This window comes from Nyctibius grandis, chromosome 19, assembly GCF_013368605.1.
Source record: "Nyctibius grandis isolate bNycGra1 chromosome 19, bNycGra1.pri, whole genome shotgun sequence".
Lineage (NCBI taxonomy): Eukaryota > Metazoa > Chordata > Aves > Nyctibiiformes > Nyctibiidae > Nyctibius > Nyctibius grandis.
In genome coordinates this window covers 9795325-9811184 of record NC_090676.1, presented here as the reverse complement: position 1 = coordinate 9811184, position 15860 = coordinate 9795325, and the positions used below count along the sequence as shown (strand labels likewise).

The 15860-nt window shown below is 36.6% G+C and overlaps 1 protein-coding gene across 6 annotated transcripts in view; it reads right to left on the bottom strand.

Moving 5' to 3' along the window:
* Positions 1-15860, bottom strand: part of ZMYND8 (zinc finger MYND-type containing 8) — a 56048-nt gene that overhangs the window by 26390 nt on the left and 13798 nt on the right. For 5 of the 6 annotated variants that reach the window (XR_011049489.1, XM_068416038.1, XM_068416041.1 and 2 more), the window contains exons 3-6: positions 6731-6879; positions 2319-2537; positions 1331-1444; positions 417-509 (exon numbers count right to left, since the gene is read on the bottom strand). Coding sequence is in view for 5 of the 6 variants with exons in the window: in XM_068416038.1 (XP_068272139.1) it covers positions 417-509; positions 1331-1444; positions 2319-2537; positions 6731-6879 (575 nt within the window). In the remaining variant the exon portion in view is untranslated. The remainder of the gene's footprint in view (positions 1-416; positions 510-1330; positions 1445-2318; positions 2538-6730; positions 6880-15860) is intronic. The other variant, XM_068416040.1, reaches the window with a different exon arrangement.

Genomic DNA, 15860 nt, shown 5'->3' with positions numbered 1-15860 from the left:
TCTTGACTGTTTCTTTTTTCTTCCACACCTCAGGTGCAGTGGAGATTACAGTATTTATTGAATGATCAGTGAAATGAGTCTGGAATGACCCCTGGATATACACTCAAATGGTCCCAAATTAATGGACCAGTGATCCATTAATAGCTTACAAACACGATGATCAAATGCAAACTCTGGTTAATGAAGTCTCCCCACAGGATCATTTCTGGAATTAGATGAATTTATACGGGAGGAAGTCATCAGTGTAACCTTGTCTTTTTCATACTGTTTTTCCTGAGCATTTCTTACTGGTTCAGACAAAACAGTGGACTTGTTCAGTTGGCATATGATGGTTTTTATGCCATAACTGAACTGGTATAAATCCTAATGATAGCAATCAAACTCAAGGAACCTTCCTCCCTTAGCTTCATACAAACCTTCTCTAATGTACAAAGGTCCATTGGATGAAAGATATATTCTGCATAATCTGGGTGTTGATCCAGTGAAACTGGCTTTTGAAATGGCTCTGTCTGTTAGGACAAAAAAAAAAAAAAAAAAAAAAAAAAATCACACTGCTTATTAGGTACATCGTATTTTTATCTAATGTTTTCTTCACACATTTGAAAACTAGGCAACCCTTGCATGGTAAAGAACAACTGACCAGAACTGTTGAAACTGAGAAGCAAGAATGAGTGACTGGAATAGCTGAAACTTTGAGCATGGTGCTTTTGAGAAGTTAGTCTAAGTCAGACACATGGAGATAGGTAGGTACAAGTTGGAGGAAAACCAATTTTACCTCTGTGATAAAAATTTACAGAAAAGCAGCCTCATATTGCATGAAAGTTAATGGTACAGGTTTTCACCACACTGAGGAAAATTTCTTCAGTGTTTTAGAAGATATGATACAGGTAACTTTTGTGGTAAGAACAATTTCTACTAACAGAAGCTAAGTTTTTAACAGGTATAATAAATAATATAACAGTGTCCGTGCTTAAAGTTCCTGCCCATATAACTGTATTGGTAAGAGATCATGCCTCCTTATTCCCCTTGTATCTCAGAGACAGCACTGCCCACTTTTGGTGAGTGAGAAACCACCATGTCCCACTGGAATGCCACATTATATTTTCACTACACCTACTGAAACTACATCCAGAGGTTGCATCAAGAAACTGCATTTTAAATGCACTACAAAACAGTACATACAGCCTAAATTAATCTGTCTGTAGTAGCACAGAAGTTGTGACATACAATCTGATAAAATAAGCTAGGTTCATAATGTACAGAAGGAAGCAAACCCCAGGATTATGACAAACATATGATCCAAGCATTAAAAAAAAAAAAAAGTCCTTACCCCTGGCTGTTTCATTTTCTGTAGTGCAAACTTCAGTAAATACGATAGCTGTTCAATGGTGAGCATTGTCATAGCTTTACTCTGTGTCTCTATGCATTCTGCGACTGTGATTTTCTAAAAGTTAAGATTAAAGAATATTTTGTCAGCAAACATTTCTAGGTAAATTCTTCTCCACTGAAACATTCCAGCATTCAAATAGAAGATAATAACTATCTCATATGAAACAAAACATTTCTGATATCATAGTATAAGTACTTCAGATGCTTGTTTTACTTGGTTTTTGTTCTATGTTAAGCGAAAAAAAAAAAAAAAAGGAAAAGACAAAAAAATTATCCATCACCATCTTCAACATCACGCAAAGTAAATGTGTGAATACATAAAATTCCAAAATACAATGTGGGTTCACAGCAATGTGAGCGAGTGAGAAGGTCACTTGGGCTCTAATACAATAAGTGATCAAAGAAAAACATGCAATAAACCAATTTACTTTCATGAAAGAGACTTTGATGCTAACTATTCTCTCCTTAGGAATCACTGGAGAGGAATGATTGAATTCTTCCTCAGCCCTGCAGAAAAAAATAGTAATAAAATGCCCACTTGTTTATGTAGACCCTACAGTGCAACTTTTTGCTGCACTGCTGCAGAGCTGATCAGCCCACTAGAAGAAGCACAAGTTAAACTAGTCAGAACTGCAGAATGTTTTCAGAACTAGAGGTGCCTGATGAAGAGATCACTCTTTGAAACGGTGCCCTCTCTGGAGATAAAAACGCAAAGGAAGATGAAGACTCGTGGTAAGAAGGCAAACACAATCCAGGTATACACACAGAAAAAGTGGTGAATCAGCAATGGATGCCTCCTCTTCTGTACAAATTTTTCTGGTACCTTTACCAAGAGGCAATACAGGAATAAACCACAAACATTTCAGAACGCAAAAAGCTGCTTGTACCTCACCAACAAGAAAGAAATCCACTCTGTATATCAAACTAACCTCACATTCTGGGCAAAACCAATCCCCCTCTGGTTCCGCTGTCAGTTTCAGACACTTAGCATGATAAACCCGAGGACAGAGTTCACAGCAGAGGACTTGGCCTTCCCGATGACAAACCCAGCAATAGAAATCATTCCGTCCATCCTGTGGTACAACATCAACAGGGTCTGTGGTGAGTGGCTGCTTCATATAGTAAAACGGACCATGTCTTAGTTCTGACTGAAATGTAGGCAAGAAAAACAGGTTTGGTTTCAAAACAAATTTGCATTTCTTCAAATATTAATATTCTTATTATATAAGCAAACAGCAGTATACAGTTTGATTAACATTTATGCAAGCACAAAATCTTATTCATTGCACAAAATCATTCACAAAGAAGTTTACTTCTTATTCAGCTGACAAATACCAGCTTATACTCAAGACTGAAAATATATTTTTGTGGCAAGTGAGGGCATCAAGTGCGAGACATGCAATCCAACAGAAGTCAGTAAACACTTTTATCTCCAAGAAAGAAGTGTTGCTATAGAAACTATTAGATCCTCTAAACTCAGAATTCCATTTGCAAACTAAATACTGAGATATTTAATGGTGGCTAAACCTAGGACAACTGAAGAAGTTAGTCCTGAAACAAGAAGTTGAACACCATGCAAACCTGTCCCAAATTGCAGCAGTTCACAACTTTGTACAATGAAGAAAACCAGGGCTGATTTTGATTAATAAGGCAAAGTCTAGAGCAGGATGACAAAGGAGCAAATTCACATCCTGAACAACCACCTCTGCTACAGGAGCAGGACCACTGGGAGAGATTTAATCCACCTTTTAAATGCATACCAGAATTTAAGGCTCACAATCTCCACTGGTTTGCCTGCACTAGAAAACGGTTTAACTTCGCAAACTGCATGAACTAGTCTTCCACTTGAGCCCCAGACAGCTCAAAAATGACACAGCTGATACCAAAACATAAGAAGTGAAGAGCCTGGGATAGCTAAAATGGGTTCCCAGATACCTAAAGTTTGTTAGCTCAGCTTTGAAGAGCTGATAACATTTATTGGAAAACTACATTCTATTTATTAATGACAAGGGAACTTAAGTTTTTCTGTTTGGTATTAATTATAGGGATGGTTTGCTGAAGAGGGCACAGAGGGAAACAATCTTGTGTTTTAGGCAGTTTATTTACTGTGATTTTTTTGTTTGGTGTAAAACCATTTGCTCATGACATTACTTGTAACTATCCAAATGTTTGTAGCTTGCAGAACCATTTTGCTGGGTTCTGGGGTAATTCTGCATGCGTCCTACATCATTTACACATCTGCATGTTCTTAGACCCTTGAGCTGTCACATGCCCATGTGACTCACAGAACAGTGCAAACATATGCATGTTCCATACCTTCGCAGCATCCTGTACAAAATTAGTCACACAGGGCATAAATTAATGTCACCAGAAACCACCAGCATGCCAGCTTGGACCATGATATTTCTAGATTTCTAAAGTTACAAAAGACAAGGTCTAATTATTTGCACGAACAGAGGACCTTCAAGGTTAAATTAGATGATGCAGAAGTGACAACCCAGGTGAAGATGTTATATCTCACAAGATACACCGGAAGACATATCATCGGCAATTATCTAACACTGTGTAATATTTTAGGCAAAGAAAGGATGTTACCCACAAACATTCCCAAAGCATTCTGCTACTTAAAATTTCACTCAAATTTCTATCAGTTTTGGTGGTTTTCATTTTCTATTCTACAGATGATAGAGCTTCTAAAAAGATACTTTGTTCCCACCACAGAAATGGGCAAAGCGTTATTTTCTGTACTTTCTCTGTATATATATTTAATCATATAACATGACAAGACTTTCAGAAGGAAGGTGCTATGAGATCCTATGGAATAAGAGGGATAGCACAGAGCTTTAACTACATTTCAAATGTATTACTACTACAATCATTCAAACAGATATAAAGGCATATAGAAACCCACAGTGAAGAAGGGAAAGTTGCAACTCACAGTGCAGAAACATGAGTTTGTTTCTAGCTATATGCACCACAGCTGTGAGACCAAAATCTCAATAGCGTACAGGCGGAGATGCAGCTATGGGGCATTTCCTCAACTGCAGATAGAAGAAATTACCAGAACTTTGAAGTGGGTATAAAGCAGTATACCCACAGTAACTTTCTAAGAATCAAAGATACTGCTTTAAGACAAATACCAAAGCTGTGAAACTATTCCACAGAAATCAGCTCATAACATCCAAACTGAACAGAAGTCCATTTTTTGCTAGAGCATGAGAGGAATTAATTTTCTGTTCAAGCATACTTGCATCTTTTAGACATCTATCACCTTATTTTGTCTAAGCCAAGTTTAAGAACCAAAGTTTAAGAGCTTCTGAGACTCAAAAAAAGACCCAAACAACAAAACTAAAGGACTGAAAATGAATGATTCAACTTCATCAAAGGACCTTTTCACTTGTTCTAATCAGAGTAAAATGTTTTAAGAGTTTAAATTTTAACAGTTATGAAAGAAAAGTTTGTTTTCTCAACTGTTCCACAACTAGCCAATTCAAGCTCAGATAGGTGGGAGCTTGTTTTAAAGTCTTCATTAAAGTTATTAAGACCTGTAGAATGACATAGAAAACTGAAGAAAAAACAACAGTATTGTAGTGCTGTTCTGGGGAGAAAAAGATCACTATTTATATTCAGTTTAAATTAACATTGAAGCTAGCAATTACATTATAACTGAGCAATTAAGTGTCAGAAGTTCCTGATTTTTAACCTGTATTAACTACTTTCTACAATTCCATAATTCTTTGCTTGTATTTCAACACTTTAAATACCTGTTGGCACCATTCTGAAGATCTGTTACTGCATCCACAACATGTTATACGAAGCTTCATGCAACTATAACTTTAGTAATGGTATTTTGAAATACCCAAATATTACAAAACACTTCATAATGTAGAATATTAAGTTAGAGGTTTCCCGTGATGTTGTCATACCTCAAAATGGATTTATCAGCCAATCGGAACCACAGCTATCAGTTACATTACACTTGAAACTTAACCTGAGAGCAAAACAAGTAACTGTATGCTTAGCTCACATCTGTTCAGCAGTAAAAGAATCTTTAACAACTCCTGCTGCCATATAGAGCAGAGTTCTGCACCTACTTTAGAAACAATCATCTTCAGGCATGCCCATTTCAAATTTGACATGCAAAACAATATTAAATTAAAACCAACTTCTAAAAGCTAAACAAAACTAAACAGACAATATTTTCTTGCTAATTTGTAACAAACACAGAAAAAAAACAAGTCTGATTGCTTTTCTTCATTAGATATGCAACTTTATTCTATCCTGTAATATTTCAGGTCTGAGATACCTGGAAAACAGAAAATTATTTACCGAGGGGAATGTATCAAGTTCAACAACTGCAACTGTGTTTTCACATATATTTTTAAATGCATAAATAAAAAGTGGAAATTAATGCCCTAAGATTCAATTCCACTGTTTGTAAAATTATCTCTACACTGCACAGTTAGAAGCTCAGACTTCAGTGGGGCAATATCTCCCCAGTAAACATCCAGGATGTAGAGGAATTTATACCTGCAGTGAAGCTCAGTAAAAGTCAAACTGGCCACATGAAACTATTGCAAGCATGCCTACACATGCTATTACTAGACCTCCCAATTATCCTTAAATAAAATGCACTTGACACTGTAAGACTGTTCTCTAGCAAGGCCTGATTTATTCACAGTCTTTGTTCCAGGACAACTGCAGTGATTAGGAATTTCATTTTCTTTCTTAACCAGTGAAATTGTACCAGGATAATATTTAATGTGGATGCTGTTACTCAAGGAAAAAGTGCTTTAAACATTCAGAACTTAATCCTGTGTTTACATGATCCTTGCAAAATACATTGACACACAAAAGCACTTTGAAAAATACACAGACATGTCATTATTAAATTAGATGAGAAATAATTTCAGTAAGGCTAAAGGACTACTTTCATGTAATTTCCACCAAGATGATGCATGTGCTTTACAGCATTTGCCCCTAAATATTTCCTTTTAATGGTTTTAATTAATAACAGCTATTATTGTTGTTATTGTTATCATATTCCTTCATAATCCTTTTGTTCAAAGTTGCATTTATTAGTTATACATCTTATTAGCTTTATGAAATCAAAAACCAGGACACGGGTCGTCTTCCTCATACAGATGTAGAACAAAAATAAAAGAACACCCAAATCCAACTTACAATGCCAACTCCTACATCCACTGCATTCAAAAATTAACATTGAGTTTCTTAGAGTACAAAAACAGAGCTTCTTAAAGACGAGAGAGCTCCTGATCAGCTGTCTCTACATCCTTCATTGTTTCATAGTCTAACATAACAAGATCATGACTTCTCTTACCTGTTCTTTATTATTACTGTTCAATAGACCAGGTTTCTTTTTCTTTTTTATAGGACTTGTTGATGCATCTTGTGGTGAGTGGCCATTAGAGGAATGTGGAGGGCTGGGAAACTTCCTTTTTTGTGCTGTGCGTTCAGTAGAGCCAGGATCTATTACAGATACAAACAATATGGTTGAAGAATGCATATCGATGAAAAACACTCAAACAAGGTTATGGTCTGTCATTCACACTCCTTCACTGAACAGATTAGAAATTCTCAGTTGCCTCTCACCCAGTCACTGACAGAACTGGAAGCACAGACTTGCTAAGCAATGCCACCGTTAAGTGAATTCTCAATATAGTAATTTAGATTAACATTAAATATTTTTTTCTTCTCCCACAGCATTTTGGCCATTCATCTCATCTCAAATTTTAGTATCTTTTCAAGTATAACAACAATTATATTCTCTAGTTTAGCAGAGTGCTATGCTAATTTATGTCTTATACTTTAAAATCAGAGAAACAACATTAACAGTTCCTGACAGCTTCATTCATGTAATTTAGGAACATAAACAACAGAAGTTAAAACGTGGTAAGAGGAAAGTCAGTCCTCATCATTTATTTCTCATATTTAAATAAACTTATTGAAATATGTCAATTAAAAAAAATGAAATTGTCCTATAGCATGAAAACAAACATGCTACCTCAAATACTTAGTCATGTGTAGTACCTGCTAAATTGGATTGTAAAAAGATAAAATTAAGCCAAGCCTCCCAGTCAAGTAGTAACTTTTGACAGCAAGACAGAGCAACAAACAGAAAGTGACATAACGTTTCAGGGTCTCTGACAGTCAGAGCTCTCACATTCAACGAAGCAAATTACAAGAACAGTTTAATAAGTCACAGCTTCCATCTATGCCAGAAGTTACTACCCCAAGTAACAAAGCTGGCAGAAGGGAACATGTGCCTGTGTCTCCGTTGCTCTAAGTCATGGATTGTCATCTTAGTGTAAACTCATCACACCATCAACTTAAGTAGCCCTGGTGGCTCTGAACTGCATTTTATGAAACGTGAGCAAGATTCTTTAAAAAATTAGAAGGAAATCGAGACATAGCTCTACCAAGTGAATATCTGTTATGATGATCTTCATGTGTGCTTCACTCCTCCAATTATGCTAAATTATTTGAATTTTTCAAAGATTTTTATTTTATCTTTTTACTTGGTCACTGTTTTGTCTTCACTAGAATATTCAGAAGGAATTATTTATAGCCTTAAAAGAGTTAATACACTTTAAAAAAAAAAAAATCACTGACAAGCTCATCAGAAATATCCCAGGTAAAAATAAGAGCATTTGAAACTTCATTTTCTCAGAATAAAATTTAAATGATTACTAATGAATATGGAATGCTCAGCTCAATTACAAAGAACTTACTGACATTTTTCAAAAGAAATAAGTATGCACTTCTTTCTATACAATTCTATGGAAAAGGTGGTAGTATATGGTGACTTCTGATCGACGAAAAGCTTGGTAACACATGTCAAGATAACGATTAAGAATCAAGAAAACTATAAATAAATATGAAAAGCATACAAAAAGATAGATGGAAGAAGGTATAACTAAGGAAGGGAAGAGAAATGTAGGAGCATTTGCCTATCCTGAGTGTTATTCCTCTAGAATAGCTGCACCAGGCTAACACCACACATAATTTCAACAGTCCTAGGAAAAGTGACTGCCACTAGAGTTATGTAGGCACAGCTATTTCAGCAGTACTGTCTAGCAGAAATATGGTGTTGGCTCTAGAGAAATTTTCTGTTGACATAAGTTATAAAAGTTTGCAAATGTACTCAAGCTGGTTTAAACAAACAAACAAACTTTTCATATTTTGAGTTTTCTTTGACACTAAGAAATGTGATTTTTTTTCCTTTCCACCCTTCCCCTTTTATACTTGTAGGCAGCATTTAGGACCAGTTATTCTGTCATGCCTAGAGTGAATTAAACCAATACAATGTGTCTGAGACCATTATTGTTACTTGTTTCAATTCAAGCGAATCTGCCTTCCACTCCATTTAGGCCAAAATTTAAACTGTTTTGACAATACAAAGAATTACTAGGTAAGGTATGTCACCTAAATGTGTGAAAAATGTAATGTCTGCCTTCTCCCCTCCTTAGGCATTATGACAATAAAAATCCTAATGCAGGTACAACTATCCTGAGAGAAGCCTAGGTTTTCTTCAGTTTAGCTAATTATGCACAGAAGGTGGCAGAAGTAGTCCTTTGGCTGGCATATGCTTCATACATCCCAAGAGAGCTGAGCCAATCCTGAAAGAAACAGTGCAGCATCGGTGTCAGCTAAACCAAAACCCACAACTTAACCAAAGTGATCAAACCTAAAACCAAAGCAAGCTCTGAATTCTATTTTTTTTTCATTAAAGTAGAATGGAGCTTATTCAGCATGGGAACTTTTTGCATTCAGAGGGATCAGCAAAAACAGCATCATACCATGTCTTTTCTCATCTTTCCATCACCACATGGCTCAGAACAGTAAGTACAATGTAAGTCTTTGTCTCTTTATCATAACTTGCAGTTCTCAACAGAGACTTTCCATCCATTCCTAAAGGAACTACTCTTACTGTGAACTGCTGACCATGCCCTAATCCTTGTTTTCCCAATGCAGAGAGATCTGCAGAATTATCTCTTTACAGTAAACAACATTCTCAAAGTACTTGCAAGAATCTCTGAGCCTGAGTTTCTCTCCAGCAAACAAAGTCCTCACCATAACTCACTGAAGACAGTTATTTCCAGACTGCACATATGCAGGCACAGCTTAAACCAGGAGAGTAACAGGAGAGTATTGTTTTCTGCCCTTTGGTTTCCATTTCTTACTCCCAGGCACAAAACTGCCACCAGTGGAGCACATCAGTTTCCTTTCAGCTCTTCAGCCTCATACTGTGGGGATTACAAAGCAGCTGCCTGCCACACCGCACATTGTGCCTCAGCTCTAAGTATGAAAAACAAAAATCAGGTGTAAAGTTCCTCATCACTGGCCTGCCCCCATAATATGATGCTTCTCACTTTTAAATGCTGTTTTTTCCTAAACTAACTGATTCAGGGTCAGGAAAAGGGTTAAAACTGTTATTAGCTAAATCAGAACTGAATTACAATTCAATCACAGCCAAATCCAAACTACACTTCAACAGAAAAGGTACTGATTCAATATCAATTTAACCAAATGATCACACAGACAGATATGCTTGGTTAAGTGATTTTAAAAACTACTTAACTAATATAATTTTCTTCTGTGGTTCAAGCCTGAGCATACTAGGGATTTTCAAATAAACTAGTGGTGACTCATAGACAACATACAAAAAATGACCTGAAATACACCTTTTTTTTGTCAGCTGGCAAGTTACTGAAATGCACAGAGATTTTTCTTGAGGCAATGTAAGATGTAACTGGAAAAATTAAGGAATAGACAGGGAAATGGCAATGCATAGGCATTTTCTTTCAGATTTAGTTGTGACAGTGGAACAGGCTAATGTCTTTAACTACCACTATATGTTGCCAATTTACCAGTCTGTGAGGGACCTAACAACATGAACAATCTTTTAATTCAGTTCAAGTAAAATAAGAATGGTAGCACCTACTTAAATTGTTTGAGTTATAGTTTTCAATTCTAATTAAGATAAAAAAATGCTCAAGTTGCATTTTGTGTGACTTTCTTTCAACAGCACTGCCCCGTTTGGTGCACACTGCCTCTTCTTCCTCCTTGGCTCTTCCATCTGTGTTAGCAGAGTTTGTGTGGCTGAGCTGTGAACCAGATCAATAAGTTTATCCCTGTTAAAATAACCTGTCAGGAGGAAAGTTAATTTTTAACCTGGATCACTTCCCCGATGTAGTTTAACTTAATATTTATTACTTGAACAAAGTGAAAACAAATCCAAGAGGAAAGAACAAAAAAGACCAAAACTACACAATAACTTGGTGACTAGGACAGTTACTTAGGAGGTGGATTCAAGTTTCTGCTCCCAAAAGGAACGGCGAGAATGTGTGTGATCTCTTCTATGTCAAGTATTTTTAAAAAGGTGTTTAATGAGCAAGAATGGTCTCACTTTGGAAAGTATCTCACCGTGCCAGTTTGTCACCAGTTAGCACATATCCCTGCAATCTCCCTGCTTCTTCTACAAAACTCCTATCATATACTGAGCAAGTCAACCTGAATCAAACTTTTCAGATAGGCATCGATATGTGCACCCACCTTTTCTAACTGAAAAGGTTAAGATCATTTGCAGTTACTCAGCACTCAGAAGGTTACTAAGGTGACTAAAGGATTAGTAACTACTGCTCCCAGGAGACAGACTAAAGCATACTTAAACCCAAAAGCAACTTAATTTCACACTTTATGACTATTTTAGAAGACCAATTTTATGTGATAGTAATGCAGTTTTTAAGCAGATAAACTATGATAGTGACTTAATACAGTTTAGCTCAGAAAAAAGCTATAAAAACAAACAAAAGTGTGTTATTGTATATCAGGGATCTTATCTTGCTGCAGCATATGGAGCATATCTTCTACGTTCTATATGCTGTCAAGTGCTGTACTGTAAGCATTCAATAGCAACGATCCCTGACAACTAATTGAGAAGTCTCGTTTTTCTCAATGGAAGCAGATGCCAACTCAGACAACGTGTAAAATAAAATGTTGTTTTCCTTGCTTTTCCCATGATACCCAAATGTAATCCTTCCTGAAAACAAGTAACATCAACATGCCTTACTGTAAGAACACAGCATAAACTGCTCAGTACCAGAATTATCGACAGTGACGTCTTACAGCCCCTTTTGACCTCCCTTTCATATACCTTTTTTTTGTTTTTTAACTTAAAAACCTGCTTAAGCTAAATGCAATCAAAGTAATTCCAGTCTAAAACCAAAATGAAATGGTGTCTACATATGTATTTCTAAGCATTTATTACTCTTGCATTAGTTTCTCTACCAATAAGGCCTTAATGAGAGCTGAAATGCACAGCGAGTTACACAGATCTAAGTTAAAGCTTCACAGCACCCTTCCACAGAGACACTTTCTTCCCTTTTCTTTTCTCTAGCCCTGTTATTTGTTCACCCAGGAAGCAAGACGGTTTAGATAATTGGTATGGCCAAAACCAACAAAAACCTCAAAAACTAAGTTCAGCTGAATCGCCATACCACTGAGTCCCAAAGCTGACAGTGCCAGTAAAAAGGAAAAGGACAGCAATGTGGGTGACATGAAGGAGCACGCCAGCATGGCAGGTCTGACTTCGATCAGCATAGATTGCCTTAGCGTTGCATCCTCCATGCAATGGATAGCAAACCAAATAAGAAAAGCCTGAGTAAATCAGTCTTACTATACGTCATGATTTTCAAATTCAACCTCACAAAAAGGTTAGGCAAACAAAATAAAAGCCTTCCCAAAAATGTGGGAAATGCAGGATAAAAGCTTTTTACTGTCAGCAAAGAATTACCCTTTTTTGAGCTGGTGTGGAAGGGAAGAAAAGTTTTGTATTTCAAAATAAAGCACAGGCAATCAAAAACTGTATCTTTATCTTAACTACATCAAGTTTACTATACTTTTATGAAGAGTATTAGTTATTCAAATTCTGTACCTAATTTTCTTATATTTTAAATACATATTCTATGAAAAATGAGCTGTTATATCTACTGCTTGTAGAACAAAACTGTTCTGGAAATTTTCAGAAAATGAGAAGAGAGAAACTCAGAAACACGTTTGTTTAAACAGTTAAATTAGCAGTCATTTTAGTTTTCCAGCAGCCAGCAACAGCAATGTATTTCTTCAGTGAAAGCATTATCTTAGTCTTCCAGGAACAGTATTAAATATCAGTAAACTGAGACTTAGTTACACCAATAAAAGTTTTCTCTGATTTAAGTAGGTTTTTGATATCTCAATGCAAGTAGGTCATATATGCAAAATTCTGAATAATGTTTCCAATTAGAAACCTACTCAATTGCTCTATGCAAGTTAGACACTCGGCAGAAGTGTTACTTAAACAGTCAGCCCAAAGCTACTTCTTTTAACATTAATTCCCATTCCCATGCTATCCCTTTTATTACGACACAAACAGTTCTGCCAACATTTGGTGAACCAGATCAAGGAATTAAATTAGATTAAATGTAACAGAACAAAAGAACAAAAATTTCATGAAAGCAGTTTCGTGAAGAATTCATTCGATGGCTGTAAGAAACAGCTAGGCTAGCTTAAGAAAGAAGGCAGTGTGAGAGAAGATACAAGAATACAAAGGTGACTGAAGACTGCTTAAGCTGTCATGACCCCACAGAAATGTGTAACTATGCCTTCAGAAGAAACAAGAACAAAAACAGAAAACTGACTTCCACCTAGACTGTCACTTCTCTCTTTCGTCCTCCTCAAAAGCTCTGAATGCATGTGCTTTAAATGGTGTTGAGCGAAATCAATGAAGAATTCTGAGAAAAAGAAGCAACACTAACTCCATTGTCAGCATCATTGTAGTATGATTTGATAGAACAGGCTTCAATTAATAATTCATATGGATTCCAGAACTATAAAGTCTCCCAGTTATTATCCTAAATGGTTGCTAATAGATTTATGATTTTTCAAATCCATTACCTATAACACTACAGCAAGCTTAATTACCTCCAGAACACTTAACAAGATCATGGATAAATCTGTGAGAACTTATACTCAACTCTGAGGCATTTTAATCTTATGCCAGAATTTTGAAATATGATGCAGTTGCAATCAACCACTAAAGCCCTGTTTACACTCCAGAAATTTCAATTGATGCAATTAACCCAATTCCGTTGCTTAATGTAATAAATACCAGGGGTTAGCCACGGTTGTGTAAGTCCTGATGAACTCCTACTACATTACAATTTTACACAAATACAAAAAGACACTGTTACTTGTTTCTTCATTGTAGGACTTTTATCTTCCAAAGAAAAAGAAACACTTCCCGACAACTTGCAATATAAGAGGTGTAAGCTGTTTATAAGCTAGAGCCTGGCTGTAGGGGGACTTGCTGCCCCAAGGCACTCCTGAGGACCCTGTGTTGATTACTTAAGTAACAAGGGCTCTGCACCAGAGATAAAAGCCTCGGGCTGGCTACTATTCACTGGAGGATTCTCAAATTCCATTTCACATTGGAGTGAGAATCTCATCTCTATGTGATTAAATACTTGGTATTAATGCAAAGAAAGTTGATACATGATGTACTACTATGAAACTGTTACAAAATATATAATGTATTATGGAAATTCCATTTTACTAGTCATTTTGCATTTATATTCATAATATCCAAACATTTTACCACTGAGAGAAGCCCCCAAGACCAAAGCCTTCAACACAAACCTGCAGCAATGCAAAAGCTGTAAAAGTCAGAATCCTCATCATTAAGCAGCAGTGTCTCATTATATGATTTTATGACAAGCTAAAAGCATTTAATGACTAGCTGTAACTGATGGGGGCAAGTCTGCTCCTAGCAATGACATCTGTGCAACTCCCTAGTCATCTGGTTCAGGGACCTAAGCAGGTAGAAAACTACTACTGTTCCCAGATCCTTAACTGACTCAGAAGAGGACTGGCTAAGAGCCAGCATATATGTAAAGGCAATATAAGGGATGTATGACTGATGGATGGGAAGAAGAGAGTTAAAGAGCTCCTTTTGACTAGTCACTAAACAGGCACTGGTTACAGTACTAGCTGAAACATATGAAACCTACATGGAAGTCCATCTGCCACCACAGCTAACTACTGTTGACAGGTAAGTAAGATAAACTAGCAGAAAACTAATCCGCAAATTAAAAAAACAAACACAAAAACAAAAACCAAAAATAGAATTCTTCCAGGTTAATAGGACGAAGAAGCCCAGTGGAGAGTTAACTGCTGTCCAAAGAGAACAAGTGCCAGTGAAGCGAGAATTGCACCAAACATTTAAGTCTGTTATGCTGCTCTGGAACCACAACCTGGAAATACTCAGAAACTCCTCCAGAAAGCCTTGCAAGCCCCATCTTCAAATATTTAATAAACAAGGTTAAAAAGTAGGCCATAGAGCTGGAACAGAAATATAACAAGATGTTTCTGTCAGACATGTATCATATGCAGAGGACAAAATATTATAATAATCTAATACATGGCCTTTCTCCTTTGCTAAACAGCAATCCTCTGTTGATGCCATTTTATGTTTTTGGACTCTCTGTATTCTCTTTAAGCTGTCATTTCCCATTGCCAGTTCTCAGATGCCTTATGCGTTCTTGTTCTGATCAAGAGAGTAGTGTACTTTAAAACCTTGTCTTTAGTAAAGCTGTACGTGCACAGCTTATAAGCAGATCTAAATTATAACTGCTACAGTAACTCTACTTCTCTTCCCTTCCCCACCTCACTGGATGTCTGTCCCCACAACATTTGCAGACAGGCACTTGTGTGTAATAGTAGGGTTAATCAGTTCATGATTCAGGCAAAAACTGATCCTACAAAAAACGCTTAATTTTCTGCTAGATCAGCTGCTTGATATAGCTTACTATGCAACAGCATAACCATCAGCGCCAGCCTAAGGCAAAGGGTAGAAAAATGCAGGTGAAGATGAACGTGTAGGACTGCATAGCTCTGACCACAGCTATAGACTCAGTCTTACGTATCAGGTTATAAAGCATATGTAAGAAGTGTCAGCTATGGTTTTAAGCTCTAGTCTCATTACAGCCTAACCCTATCTAAATGCTTGCTAACAAAGCTCTATACTTTCTGCACCCAACTGGTACATGCCTGCCCTCTCTCTTACGCCAGTTCTGGCAGTCTACCAAGCCATTTCAGCACACTAAGCTAGTAGAAAACTATTCACGTTTTATGCTTCAGTTAGTTTCCTGCCAGCTTAGGTATGGAAGGAAGTGGATAAAACTGCTGCATCAAGCAGTTTGATTGAAACCACCACCTTACTTAAACCAACTCAAAGGCTATGTTAACACCCTTGTTACAGATTAAACAATGCATATTTCAGCTTAGCTTAAACCAAACTGGAATTGATTTATAGCAATTAAAATTAAACTGCTTATACCAAAACAACAATGCTCATGAAGAGGTCTGCGTCAGGCTAATTGGTCTTAAAGCAATTTAATTTATTTTCCTACAAC